This window comes from Lissotriton vulgaris, chromosome 9 (genome assembly GCF_964263255.1).
Source record: "Lissotriton vulgaris chromosome 9, aLisVul1.2, whole genome shotgun sequence".
Classification (NCBI taxonomy): Eukaryota; Metazoa; Chordata; class Amphibia; order Caudata; family Salamandridae; genus Lissotriton; species Lissotriton vulgaris.
This window is the reverse complement of record NC_141697.1, coordinates 602,377,634-602,390,259: the sequence shown is the minus strand read 5'-3', so window position 1 is coordinate 602,390,259 and position 12,626 is coordinate 602,377,634. Positions and strand designations below refer to the sequence as shown.

Here is a 12,626-nt window from a genome sequence, read left to right as displayed (position 1 = left end):
GGGAGGATTCACCCACATTACTTCCCACCAATGGCATTTTTAACATCCCTGACTCCTTCATTTTATCCCAGGTCAAGGCATCATAACAATCCCAGGTTAAACTTTTATTATGCTCCTTTTCCTTTCTGAACATATTATCGTAACAAAACCAATGATTCCCCTGATGCGATGTCGAGTACCCCATGATTCGTGATTGGTAAATTGGGAACTCGGAAAGCAATTCAGGCCTACGTTCGCCCAGGATTGATGTAAAGATTCCCCAGGCATTGCCCCAATTGGCGATATTCTCATTCACTTTAAAGGCGGCCATTTTTGCGCGCCAAACACTCGGATGCATTAGGTCCTTCTGACTCTTTACATGCTCCACCTCATAATGATCAACAAGTAACGAAAAAATGTTCACATACTCCCCCGCCCAAATCTTTTCCTTAATTGCCAAAGGAACATGTTGCCCCAACTTTTCTCTCCGAGAGGGTGTTGACTCATCCCTCGCGATCGGCAATGGCCGCTTACCTGCACCTGACGCTGCCTCTGTGGTCGCAACCGTCCCTGGTGTCTTGTCCCCCACTGCAGCCGGCACGGGCACCTTGGCTGCTTCCCGCTTCTCACGCAATTGCTTAATCAGCTCCTGCGCTTCGACAGCCGTGGCGCCCTCGTTACCTTTTCCCAACCACGCTGCCAATTGTGCTGCCAACTCGGGCGGCATATCATCCTCGGACACGGGGGTGATCGGATTCCCCTCCTCTGGCACGGGAGTTGGAGCCTCGAGCGGAGCACTGGGACCGGGGATCTCCTCTCCCGCTGCCCCCCTCCTGGGCCTCTTGTTTTTCCCTCCCGGGGCTGCTCCCGCCAAAGGACGTTTTGGACCCCTTTCCTCATTCATGTCCACCCGCTTCCTTAGCTCGGACATCTCCTTCATGAGAACACGCAGCATCTGGTCGGTATTCATGCGCTTTCCAACCTTCTTCGGCATTCTCCAACAAAGTAACTGAAAAACAAACAAGAACGATTAAAACGCTCAAAATTGGCTCTTCGTTCCGTCTCGAGCTCACGTGCAGCGGGGAGGTGCAGCTTCAGAGCACAGGAACAAGAGGATGTCTTCTGGTCTTGCGTCTCTTTTTATCCATCTTCAGGGCGGGCGTAAACCCGCCCCTGCCTGCCCCGAGGGCGTGGCCGGCGGCGTCCGTGTCTAGGCCAGCCCACTCAAGGGCGGGAAAAAGCGCGCCCCGGCTACGCCGCTTCGGGCATACCAGCCGAGACGCGCCTCCCGCCCAAAAATGTCTTCCCGGGGGGATCGGGCACTCTGCCATACGTTCGGGGGGACCGAGTGGTCGCCCCTTTCCAGTCTTGAAATAGAAGTATACCGTGCCTACTGCGACTCCCGCTATATCTAGCAGGAAGTTTTTATAAGAAGGGAGTCCTCGTCACATTTGGATCTTTATTGATAATTCCAACGTAAAGATTGCGAAAGAGTACAACTAAGGGAGTCTCTCTTTTTTTATGAAGCATGTGTCTGCATGAAAATGTTTAACAAGATACAGAGTGCTTAAACCCGTGTCTTGAAAAAGATGTATATGTAAGGCTTTTTCCATTGAAACGAGTCGATGCTAGATCTTGATACACAATCCGCTCATTGGACATTGGTGCAAAAAAGCTAATTATAGATTGCTTAACTCCGTGCCCTTAACATGATAATATCACAGATATGTAAATCGTTAAGACTGAGTTGTTCTGTCTAGCTCTTGTTTTTTCACTCTTTTTATATTTTCATGCATATTGTGATAAATATTTTAATTGTATTGTGTTTTTATGAACTTCTGTGATATCAAATGTATTGATCGACGGGTTATTCCCGTGTTTTTATTAAGAAATTTTGTAATGTCAATAATAAATATATGTCATATATTTTTTTAATATTTAGTGTTATAGTGGTTTCCCTATTACATATGGCCTAATCCTGAAATGCGTGGAGAGTGATGAATGAGAATAAGAGTGCATTAGGACGAATGTTAATTTGAGATAGGTTCTACTCTGTTAAGAAATGTACCCAAGGGGAACTTTCTTTGTTCACTCTGTCTTCAATAGTGTCAGTGATGCTATCCGTGATAACATGAGCAGTGCATTGCATGGAAGAGGGTTAAGGTTGTCTTCAGTGGTGACAGTAAGGTCATCTTTGATTCCATGAGGAGTGTGCTGCGCTAAAGGACTTTTACGGTAATGGTTGTCTGCCGTGGGGTTAAGTACGCCATCTTGTGAGATCATCAGTGCGGATAGGGACAAAGGTTGTGTATTGTCGTGTCAGTGAAGACAATTGTGATTTAACAAGCAGTGCGCTGTGCAGAGGGAGCAAAGGTTGTCTTCACTGCTGTTGGAAGAGGGTACTGTTTGCATACTTATGTTACTGGGGAATCTCTAGAGTTTTGAGGCTGTCATCCAGAACTTTAATTAATGTCGAATAGCAAGGGAGCCTCAAGGCAAAGTTAAACATTTTAATTTTTTGTTACAGAAAGATTTCACCGCACTAAATCTAAAATTGCAAGCCTTCAACAAGTTGCAACCCTTTTTGATCTCTGTGCTCTGACTCTGCCTCCTCTGCCTTGCCAGCTCATCGTCTTGTGTCCACTTCCCTTCCCCACATCAACGCCAGTGCGTTTCTGCCCCCAATTCTTCCATTTATTCCTATTTCTCTCCCATGCATTCAATTGACTTCCTGGATCATTAGTCTAGTAGAAGCAGTGGTGGCTGGCAGAGAACGGGGGTGACAGGGCTGGGGGGGGGGGGCAGCATTTTAAAAAAAACACATACCTCCTCACGGCCGCCATCTCTCCTCCATTGTTGCTTCTTTTCCTGGTGAGTCCCTGAAGCAGGAAGCAGGTAGGCTCCCCAAAGCCAATCACAACACTGCAATGTAGTGATGTGACTGCTCTGAGCCTTGTGGTTTGGCGCTCAGATGGGGACTGGGAGCCTGTGCATGTTCTCCACCGAGGCTGTGTATTACAGCCGGGTGGAGAACATGCAAAGTGCGCATGACTGTTTGGCCAACCCAAGACGGCTGGCCAAACAGTCATCCACACTTATTGTGCACATACCACTCCTCCTCTCTGTGCCACTAGCCCTGCCACGCCCTAATGAAGCCCAGTGTCTACAAAAAAAAATGGTAATACAGATGTTATCATTTTTTTTCTTTTTCCTGCTCTGAGAGCAGTAGGACAACACTCCTCCACCTTAGCCACCCTCTAATGTCTATTACACACTAGAACCAAAGCCCACTAAAAACAATTCTACATGATGCTCTGTCCACCATGAAGGGAACAGTGAAGGGAACAGTACTTTGATCTCCCCTCAAAGAAATAAAGTGCTGTGATTTTTGTTCCAGATGACATACTCCCAATCTTTGCCTACCCCCACAAGCTGGGGAAGTCCGTGACAGGAGGATACATCTACAGGGGCTGTCAGATGCCCAACCTGAATGGACTCTACATTTTCGGAGACTTCATGAGCGGGTATGGAATGTTGCATTTTCTCCTGTGATTATGTGGTTTAGTTGCCTCCATTCTAGCCACTGTTAATTAGTGTTATGGGCTGGCTGTGTATCAACTAATGCACAATAACACAATTAATGTTGGCATCCTTTGTATGTCATGAATGTACAAAGGAAATTTGTCCAGGATCTGAAACTGCTTCCAGCCGGGTTGTATGTCACAATATTGAGGTCCATAATATCAGCCTGCACACCTACAGACTCCTCAATTTATCTCTAATATCAACCAATACTATATCATCAAGGTACACATAATCAGGGAAGTATATGTTTACTATTCTAACCCATCATATACTTGCCTTGACCACTTAGTGGTAACCGGTATTGTGGAGTTGAAATGAGTGCAGGTTGATATTAGGAAGTCACAATATCTATCCATATCTGAATCTAGCTCCATCCATTATAATATATCAAAAGTGTTCAAAACCACAGTATTAGTGAAATAACTCTTTAGTAAATGATAACCACAACTAATTCACATCACCAGAAAAGATTATGATAGCCTGTCTTTCTGCAATCTGCAGGAGAGTGCAAGTCCCCTGTCCCAATGTCTGCCAGTGGCTGAGGACACAAAAAGTGTATAACACCCAGCACTCACACCTCCTGGCTTACCTTTTAGGTCTGGTGTCTTGGGTAGCATAATCAACCTAACTGCACTTCTGTGACATAAGCTGCTAATCAGTGCATGCTTGATATCCATTCTCAGATGAGAGCAACATAGTCTAGCTCTCTGCTGTAGGATCCCATCTTACTACTTCAGCGCTCTAACCGGTAGGCGCTCTCCCTATAATTCTGAAGAGGCCCCACTTCAGCCTTTACATGAAGGAGGGCACTGCATCTCTCAGACTTCATCTGGAGGAGGGTTTGACATTATTCAGGAGAGATATTACGCATTTAGCTGTTGTTTGTGAAAGTGCACTACATTATTGTAAAAATACAAGCCCTGGATCACATGCCCTTCAAAGGATACCACATGAGTCAAAGGAGAATTGCCATGCCCACATGGCTATCATGTTTCTACATGCTCACGGCTCTTCACCTCTAGAAGTGGAACACAATGTTTGGACAGAAAAATACCTCCTTTGACTGCAATAAAGGAATGAAAGTCCAGCAGGATCAATCACATCTAGCAAAGATGCAGATCTTAAGATCTTTTTCTGAATTAAGCATAGTAAGTGACAACAGAAAGATGACAAATGAGAACAGCAAAGCTCCAGTTATCAATCTAAAAGTTTGGAAGGCAAAGGCCATATAAAGATGTGCCAACCTGGTCAGCAAATTAAATAGGGCCCCAAGAACAGCTCCGCTGATCTATAAGCACATGTTTTTAGGGACTTAGTGCCAACCCTGTTGGTCTTTAGAAGGCACCGGCATGCAAATGTCTTGGCTGGGCCACCTCATCTGAGAGTGATCTGAACATGATGTTAAACCACTCCTCTAATGGCATGTGGATACATGCATGTTTTCAGCATGAATTTAAAATTGTCAGTTAAGGTGGGCCCGAAACTGTAAAGCAGTAACCTCATGTAACTATCAATTATTAAGGGGTGAGCAGTCATTGCTTACTTTTCAACATGTAGAAACACTGTTCTCATTCTCTGAAAACTAATGAGACTCCCACAGAAATAACAGAGGACTTGTGTTATCAACAGTATAGAAGTAAAGAAGTAAGTAAAGCATTCATAGAGTGCTACGAATGCCGAGGTGTCTTGGCGCTGAGCTTTAATGAGTAATGGAAACTGTTGCAGAGTGATCATGATTAACCCCTTGGCTGCGGGGCTGATTCCCCCTGTTGTGCTGGGGGGAGGGGGGCGCGCACAGTGCCCCGGTGCTCATGACGAGCTGAGCTCGTCATGAGCCACGTTTCTCATCTGCTCATGACTAGCTGAGCTCGTCATGACCACACCCGTTCTTTAGAACGCCCAGCACAGGAGGGGAATTAGCCCCGCACCTGAGCGTTCTAACAGTCTTGACGAGCTGAGCTCGTCATGAGCATAGGAGGGGTTAAATTTGCGTAGTTGCAAACGACCAGGTTTTAAGCATTCCCCGGAACAGGGGTCTGTTTGATTGTAGCCTGATTGCGACCATCAATGGATTCCAGAGTTTAGCTGCCCCATAAGAGAGCGTTCTTGCCCGCCATCGAGCTCTTCAGATTTTTGGGACCTGGACTAGTCCTTTATTGGCTGATCTGAGGTCTTGGCACAGTATGTGCCAATGGAAAAGTTGCTGTAGGTCCAATGAACCATCACCATACAGTGTTGTGTGCACCAGGCACAGAGCTTTAAATTCAATGCGTTTCTGGAGTGGAAGCCAATGAAGCTCCCTAATACTGTTGGAGATGGGATGGTATGTTGGGATGTTGAGTAGCACCTGAGCTGCGGCATTCTGCAGAGATTGGAGTTTTAGTAATTGGCGTTTGTCAATTCCTAGAAAAAGCACATTGCAGTAATCGATTCTCGAGCGAATCGGTGCTACTACCATAGCTTTGCGAAGGTCTTGGGGAATGAATGGAAGAATTTTACACAGGACCTTATAGAGGAAGAAACACGAGGAAGTCAAGAGATTACACTGGCCTACAAAGTTCAACTGATCGTCAAACAAGACTCCTAGGTTCCTAGTCTTCCCAGTTGGTTCAGGACACTGCCCAGCCTCCACTGGCCACCACAACTGATTCCAGATTGATGGACCCTTTCCGAACTCCACAACCACTGTTTTATCAGTGTTTGGTTTGAGAAAATTCAAGTGCATCCACTCAATAATGTGTTTCAGACAGTTGTGAAACCTCACTGCACTGTTTCTACATTTAAGGATATGGATATTACTATATGAGTGTCACCGGCATACAGGATCAACGATAAACCATGTGCTTTGATCAGTCTAGCCACTGGAGTGACGTAAATGTTGACCAGGGTTGGAGATAAAGCTGATCCTTGCTGACTCCACAGGGGAGGGAGAATGCCTCAGATGTCTGGTTACCCCCAGCACAACCTCTGTTCCCAGAAGTCAGAAACGTGGTGAGTAAGGTTAGAGCCATCCCTTTGATTCCTATTTCCTTCTGTCTCTGTATTAATACTTGGTGGTTCACAGCACAGTATCAAATGCTGCTGAAAGGTCCAATAGGATGAGGATGGCTCTCCCCCCACTGTCCCACTGTTTGCAAATCTCCTTGGTAGCCATTGCTAAAGATGACTCCGTTAAGTGGTGTGGTCTGAAACCATGTTGGGTGTAATCTAGGGGTCATTGGATTCTAGGTAACCAGTTAACTCCTGATTGATGGATTTTTCTAGAATTTTAGCTTCCAGCGGTAGACAGGATATAGATCAGTAGTTTTTTACTTCAGAGGGGTCTAGTTATGGTTTCTTCAAAATGGGTCTGGTACAGGCTTTCTTCCACGAAGAGGGGAATGTGCCTGACATACAAATGTTGATTAGGAGAGGGGCCAATAAGGTGCTCACCATGTCCGAGGCCTTATGAAGTATAGTGGGGGACAGGGATCTACCAGGGAGCCAGATTGTGTATCTTTCAACAGTTTACTTACTATCTCCTGAGTTATCCCGCTGCAGTGTGTACAGAGTGGTAATAGTTTTAAATAGTTCTCTCGAAATTTTTTTTACCCCTTCTATTTTAGTGGTAAAATAATTATTTTTGGCGCCAATGATTGCTTTTTGTATTCCTCTAAGGCTAGCTTATAGTCCAGTTTACCCTGCTCATTCTAGTCAGATCTCCAGATGCGTTCTAAGCGCCTACAGTTGGATTCAATGATTTTGAGTTCTGTACTGTACCATGGTGCCGAAGGTTGAATTCTTCGTTGTTTACTTGTTTTTTCTGGGACCAGTAGGTTTACTGCTGATCTGATCCAATTATTCGAAATTATCAGCAGACTTATTGTTGTCTGGAGCTAGGCTAGGGGGGTATCTATCAAGAGCTTCCTCCAGATTATCTTTGTTGATTTTATGCCATGGTGGAGTTTAACCAATAGCAATCTGCTTTGGGATGTCACTTTCATCTCCGGACAAAGGAGCGCACAGAAAACCGCCTTATGATCTGTCCACGTTAGTGCTACATTTTATTAAAGCTAATATTGGGGTTGTTCGTAAAGATGCCATCCAAAGTATGACTTTATGAGTGGGCCCAGTGACAATATGGGTCAGCCCAAAACCCTCCATGTTATCTAATAGGGTGGACGTGTCTGCACTGTTCTCACACTTGAAGGTAGAAGGAATGGTCCAACAGTACACACATAGTGGTATGGCCCTTATGTCCTGCTCACATAACATATTCCAAAGGAGGAGAAACTTTTTCTGTACCTTAGGCTGATCAAAACCTAAAGTGTGCAAAAGGTGAAGATGTCCCAAGTGCCCTTGCAGTTGGTTACAAGCAGACATTTAAGAACATTGTAATGAAATTGCCATAATGCAATAAGCTGGTACTTGACCAGCAGGCTGGGATCCAAAGCGGTCAAGGTATTGTCGAGACCCATCTGAGTTCTGGCTATGCTTTCTCTTGTAGGAATAAAGCAACACACATAGTCAATGCTAGTTTGCACACACTTTTCTAGCTGCATAACCTGGTCAGGGTCAGCTATGGAGGAAGAACTCACCATTTGTCTGAACATGCCATAAACGTTATCCAGAGACTCAATGCAGTAAAGAATAGTGTTTGCATGTTAGAGCTAGGCTATCTGCCTTTAGGAGGACATAACATCATACAGATAAGGGAATGTCTTTAGTGCCAATTCTTAGGAGGTGAATGATGTGCTTTGATAACCATGTACACAGGGGGAGGAACAATAAGGGGGTCATTAGGATGGAGGATTTTCCGCATCCTCCGGGCCGGCGGAAGCCACCGCCGGCCCGGAGGATGCGGAAAATCCTCTGCGGACCCACCAGGACCCACCGCCACATTAGGATGGCTGGTGGGTCATGGTTTAGGTCCGCAGCTTTTCCGCCGCGGCTGGCTTACAACCGCGGCGGAAAAGCACTAAAATGGTGAAGGTGTCTCTTAGACACCTTCAGCCAGATTAGGATGTGCATGGAAACATGCTTTTCCGCGGCGGCTTTTCCGCCGTGGAAAAGCATGTGTAACTGCACTGCAGTGGCCCATTGCGGGCCCCCTAGGTGTAGTGGGGGGTGGGGGTGCACATGGGGGGTACCTATGGTACCCCCCTGCATTTGCGTGCACAATGCAGCAGGCACCGCGCGGTGCCTGCCGCTTTGTGCACGCAAATGCTGTGCATGCATTTTTAACATTGCTGCGGGTGCAGCTTGAAGCTCCACCCGCAGCAATGTTAAAAATAGAGGATGTGACCACCACCCTGGCGGTCACATCCTAATCTGCACAGAGGGAACGCCGCAGCCCATGCGGACGTTCCCTCATGCTCTGGGGTCGCGGACGGACTCAAGTCCGTCCGCGATCCTAATGACCCCCTAAGTGTGGATGTTAAAATTTAGCAACTAAGTGTAACTCCTTAACAATAGCTACTGTCATCTAAACAACATACCTAACTCTGTGTATATTATTGGGGGGTGAGATACCATTTCATGAGCACAAGAAGAAGGAGAGGACAATAGACATTGGAAGTAGGGGTGCTGGAGCACTCCCAAAATAGCCATGCACGAGTTAAAAAGGCGAAAAAGCAATACAATCGTCATTAAGTTTTTATTTAGTAATATGTACTGTGATTCAAAGTCAGAGTTCAAATGTTAGGCAATATCTTCTAGCAAATGGTTGTTTATTCTTTTTTATATGGAGATTGGTGTTTGCTTTCTTAGACAGCAAAGTGAGATGATTTTGTAAAGTTATCTATGTGGCAATTCTGCAGGGGTACAGGGTGTGTGAAAGGAAAGGCTGTAATATGTTACTTTTTTCTAACACACTACAATTTAAACACCGTAAGTGCACAGTACAAATGTTTCAGAATATATCATCAGTTTGAAAATATATATTTTTTGTTGCAATTCTAAAGAGTAATAGAAACAACGATTTTAATAGGATCAAAACAAATCTCAACATACTTATTTCCTGAAAAACTATTTCCACACATTGTCATTTGCGCGCTCTTATCAGAAAAACTCTATGTCTGAGCAAATTTAGCGGCAATGGGCTGTCTGTAAATGACACTGTACCTCTATACTATGCTTTAGTAATATATTTGCAACAGTGTTCTCCAAAAAGCTCCACCAGCTATATACTACACCCTTACCACTCTCTGACTGAACAAATTTGCTACACATGTTCTTTGTGTGTAGCTTGTATGTTTCACAATCCCTATGACTTGTAGCATTGATGTCAGCATCACCAATCAGAAAATTGTTCCCGCAACTTTGGAGTGGAAAATAGAGTATTCGGTTGGAAAATTTAGGATCAGAGGTTGGCATACACAAGCACAACAGATGCTACAGAGACATGACATTTCATTTCGTTTAGCTTATTTTTATTTTAATGCAAAATCTTTTACTGACTTTGTTCCAAATATGTGTGTTTTTAAGAAACATTCAGTTAGATGGTACATATGATTTTTGTTCATCACCTACTTTGAGATAGCATATTTTTACAAATATTTGTTCTTGTTTCAAGTTATTGTTGGCATCCCTTCCACGCTATCCACTAGATGGCAGGTTGTGTCTCATCTGCAGCTGAATCATCTCTTTCTTTCTCACTTCCTCTTGCTCTTCCATCTTTTGGAGAAGATGCCTACTCACTCCTCAACCTCTGTCATTTTGGGTGCTGCTAGGCGGCTGATGTCTCTCAAGGAAGACAGGAGTTCAGGAGAGTGGCTTTACAATGAGATCTGCATGGGAGAGCACCAGACCTGCAACTTCCCCAAGCTCATCAACAATTACTTCCAGTACATCATCACCTTTGCTGAAGACGAGGCAGGTAACTTTAATTCACATACAAAGTAGGCAAGCAGTCAACATACCGGGTAACAAATCGGGACATATCACCATCGTTCCAATCTGCTGAGGGACACCAAAGAGGCACAAGGCGGAAATATGTCAAATTAAGTTAAATTTGAATTCCCTATGTAGATCTGAGTGCCTCATATTCAGAGTGATTAATTCAAAAGTCTGATTGTCTTCCTAAAATTCTTTTTTATGTCTAAATTCTGAAATAAATTCTTGTATCGTCAATTATTGTATCGAAATTACATTGCAAAAAAATTACGGTTTGTCTTTCAGAAATATAAAATTGAGAAATATTGAAAGTTAGACATACAAAATGAAAACCTCAGCTTGAAAATGTAAGAAATCATTAAAAAGTTGAAGGTTGTTTACCTTAGACAATTTTTGACATTATAAATGTTTATACTTCTCACCCTTAGATAAAGAATTTCGGATTCCTCATTTAAAATTCTGAATTCCAACTTGGTATCATTAGCAGCGTGTGCAGTGCATCACAGAATAATTGTATTGTCTTTTATGAAATTAGAAATGTGTAATGCAGAAATTGTACCTGAAATCAGATTCAAATTTGAGACTTCCATTCTGAAATTTTTCAAAAACTCCATTGTACTGTTTATTTCAAATTCTAAATTGGCAACAAGTTTACTCCTCTAGAGAACACAATAGGTAATGCCTTGCTTGAAAATTGAAGTGACACATGGCTCAGTTGATATACGTTGTGGGCATACTCTTAAAATGGGACTGTCTGTAATTAGGCTGATCTTTTGCAAATGTACTGTTTGGAGGTAATTAAAAAAATCCTATCCCAATAGAATATCAGGCATTACAACACGTCATTACCACACATGCAGTGCAACTTGTTGACCTTTATAATATATATGTATATCCTCCACATTGTCCGCTGTCATGGGCACTGTGGTCCTCTTTGTAGTTTGGTGGTGCATCCTCAGTCACTGCAAGTATGAAAAAAATCACACTCACAGGACAGGGTAGGATTCCAATTCCATTTATTGAAGCAGTGAAAAAATGGTTCCGGCAAAGCCTGACACATTTTAGTCCTCCTGGGACCTTGCTCGTGGGATGTTTTCTAACAGTCCTACTATTTTTATACATTATTTGTTCTTTTCCAACTTCCTTTTGTTACTTTCCATCACATGGGAGTTGTAGTTTTTAAAGTGCAAGTGCGTAGTGTGATTAATGCAGCATCAGTCTAAAACAATGTGCTTGTGTTTTTAAAATGCAGCAAGTACAGATTATATATATTCAATTTAAGCGCAAACAATATGATTAAAAACATTATTAAAAAAAGTAAAATCATCACAGATTTCAATTCCAGTAGCTCTTCAATATGTCCTTATAGTGGTTTTGTAGTCTTTGAAAACTATTTAAACTGCAGGGCGCCCAATAAAGGCTTAAACTTTAGAGGTCTCTGTTTCATAACATGCATGCCTTGATGTTCAAATGGTTATGTCTTTTTAGGTCTAGCCTAGCGTTGTGGCGCATGTGCTGCTCACTTGCGAGATCTATTGTCGTCGGGCTGGCTTCGGAAGTGGGGTGGAAGCTCCACCAATGCTTTTGATTGGCGCGCGTCATAAACACTCGCTTTTCATTGCAAGGGAGGCTTGTTTGTTCCCTCCCTGTCTCCTGTTTGCCTTCCCACCCGGAGTGGAGATCGTGCACGCACACGGCGTCTCTTTTGCTTGCGGCATCTCCTCCGCCTAGGTGTGCGGTCCTAGTGGCTTCGCCGGGGCTTGGTTAATTAGGTGTCATGTTTATCGCTTTCACTTTCACAAATTATGGGCCTCGTGTTGCTTGTATTTTGCTGCTTCTCACCAAGTAGTTTTTTTGTTGCGGCGTATTACATCTTCATGCTGCTTACACTTTGCCAAGTCGCTGGGCTTCATTTTACGTTTGTGGTATTAGATCTTACAGCGCTTTCGCTTCACCAACACCAGGCATTGTATCAGTCCAGTCATGATATAGTTTTAGTTGGTGTAGTACTGTGTGTGTCTTCTTTCATTTTCATGGCACGTACATTTCAGTCATTGTATCAGTTCAGTCATGATAGTTTTAGTTGGTGTAGTACTGTGTGTGAGGCATGGCACGCTTTCACTTTCCTATTTTTTTTATTTTATATGCAAAGTACAGGCTTTCACTTTCATTTTTATTTTTATTTGTTT

General features: G+C 43.6%; 1 protein-coding gene across 1 annotated transcript in view; it reads left to right on the top strand.

The window, feature by feature from the left end:
- Window positions 1–12,626, top strand: part of LOC147691944 (HHIP-like protein 1) — a 284,674-nt gene that overhangs the window by 228,975 nt on the left and 43,073 nt on the right. Inside the window, exons 5-6 of the mRNA XM_086936706.1 lie at window positions 3,377–3,503; window positions 10,275–10,420. Of these exons, the coding sequence (XP_086792832.1) occupies window positions 3,377–3,503; window positions 10,275–10,420 (273 nt within the window). The remainder of the gene's footprint in view (window positions 1–3,376; window positions 3,504–10,274; window positions 10,421–12,626) is intronic.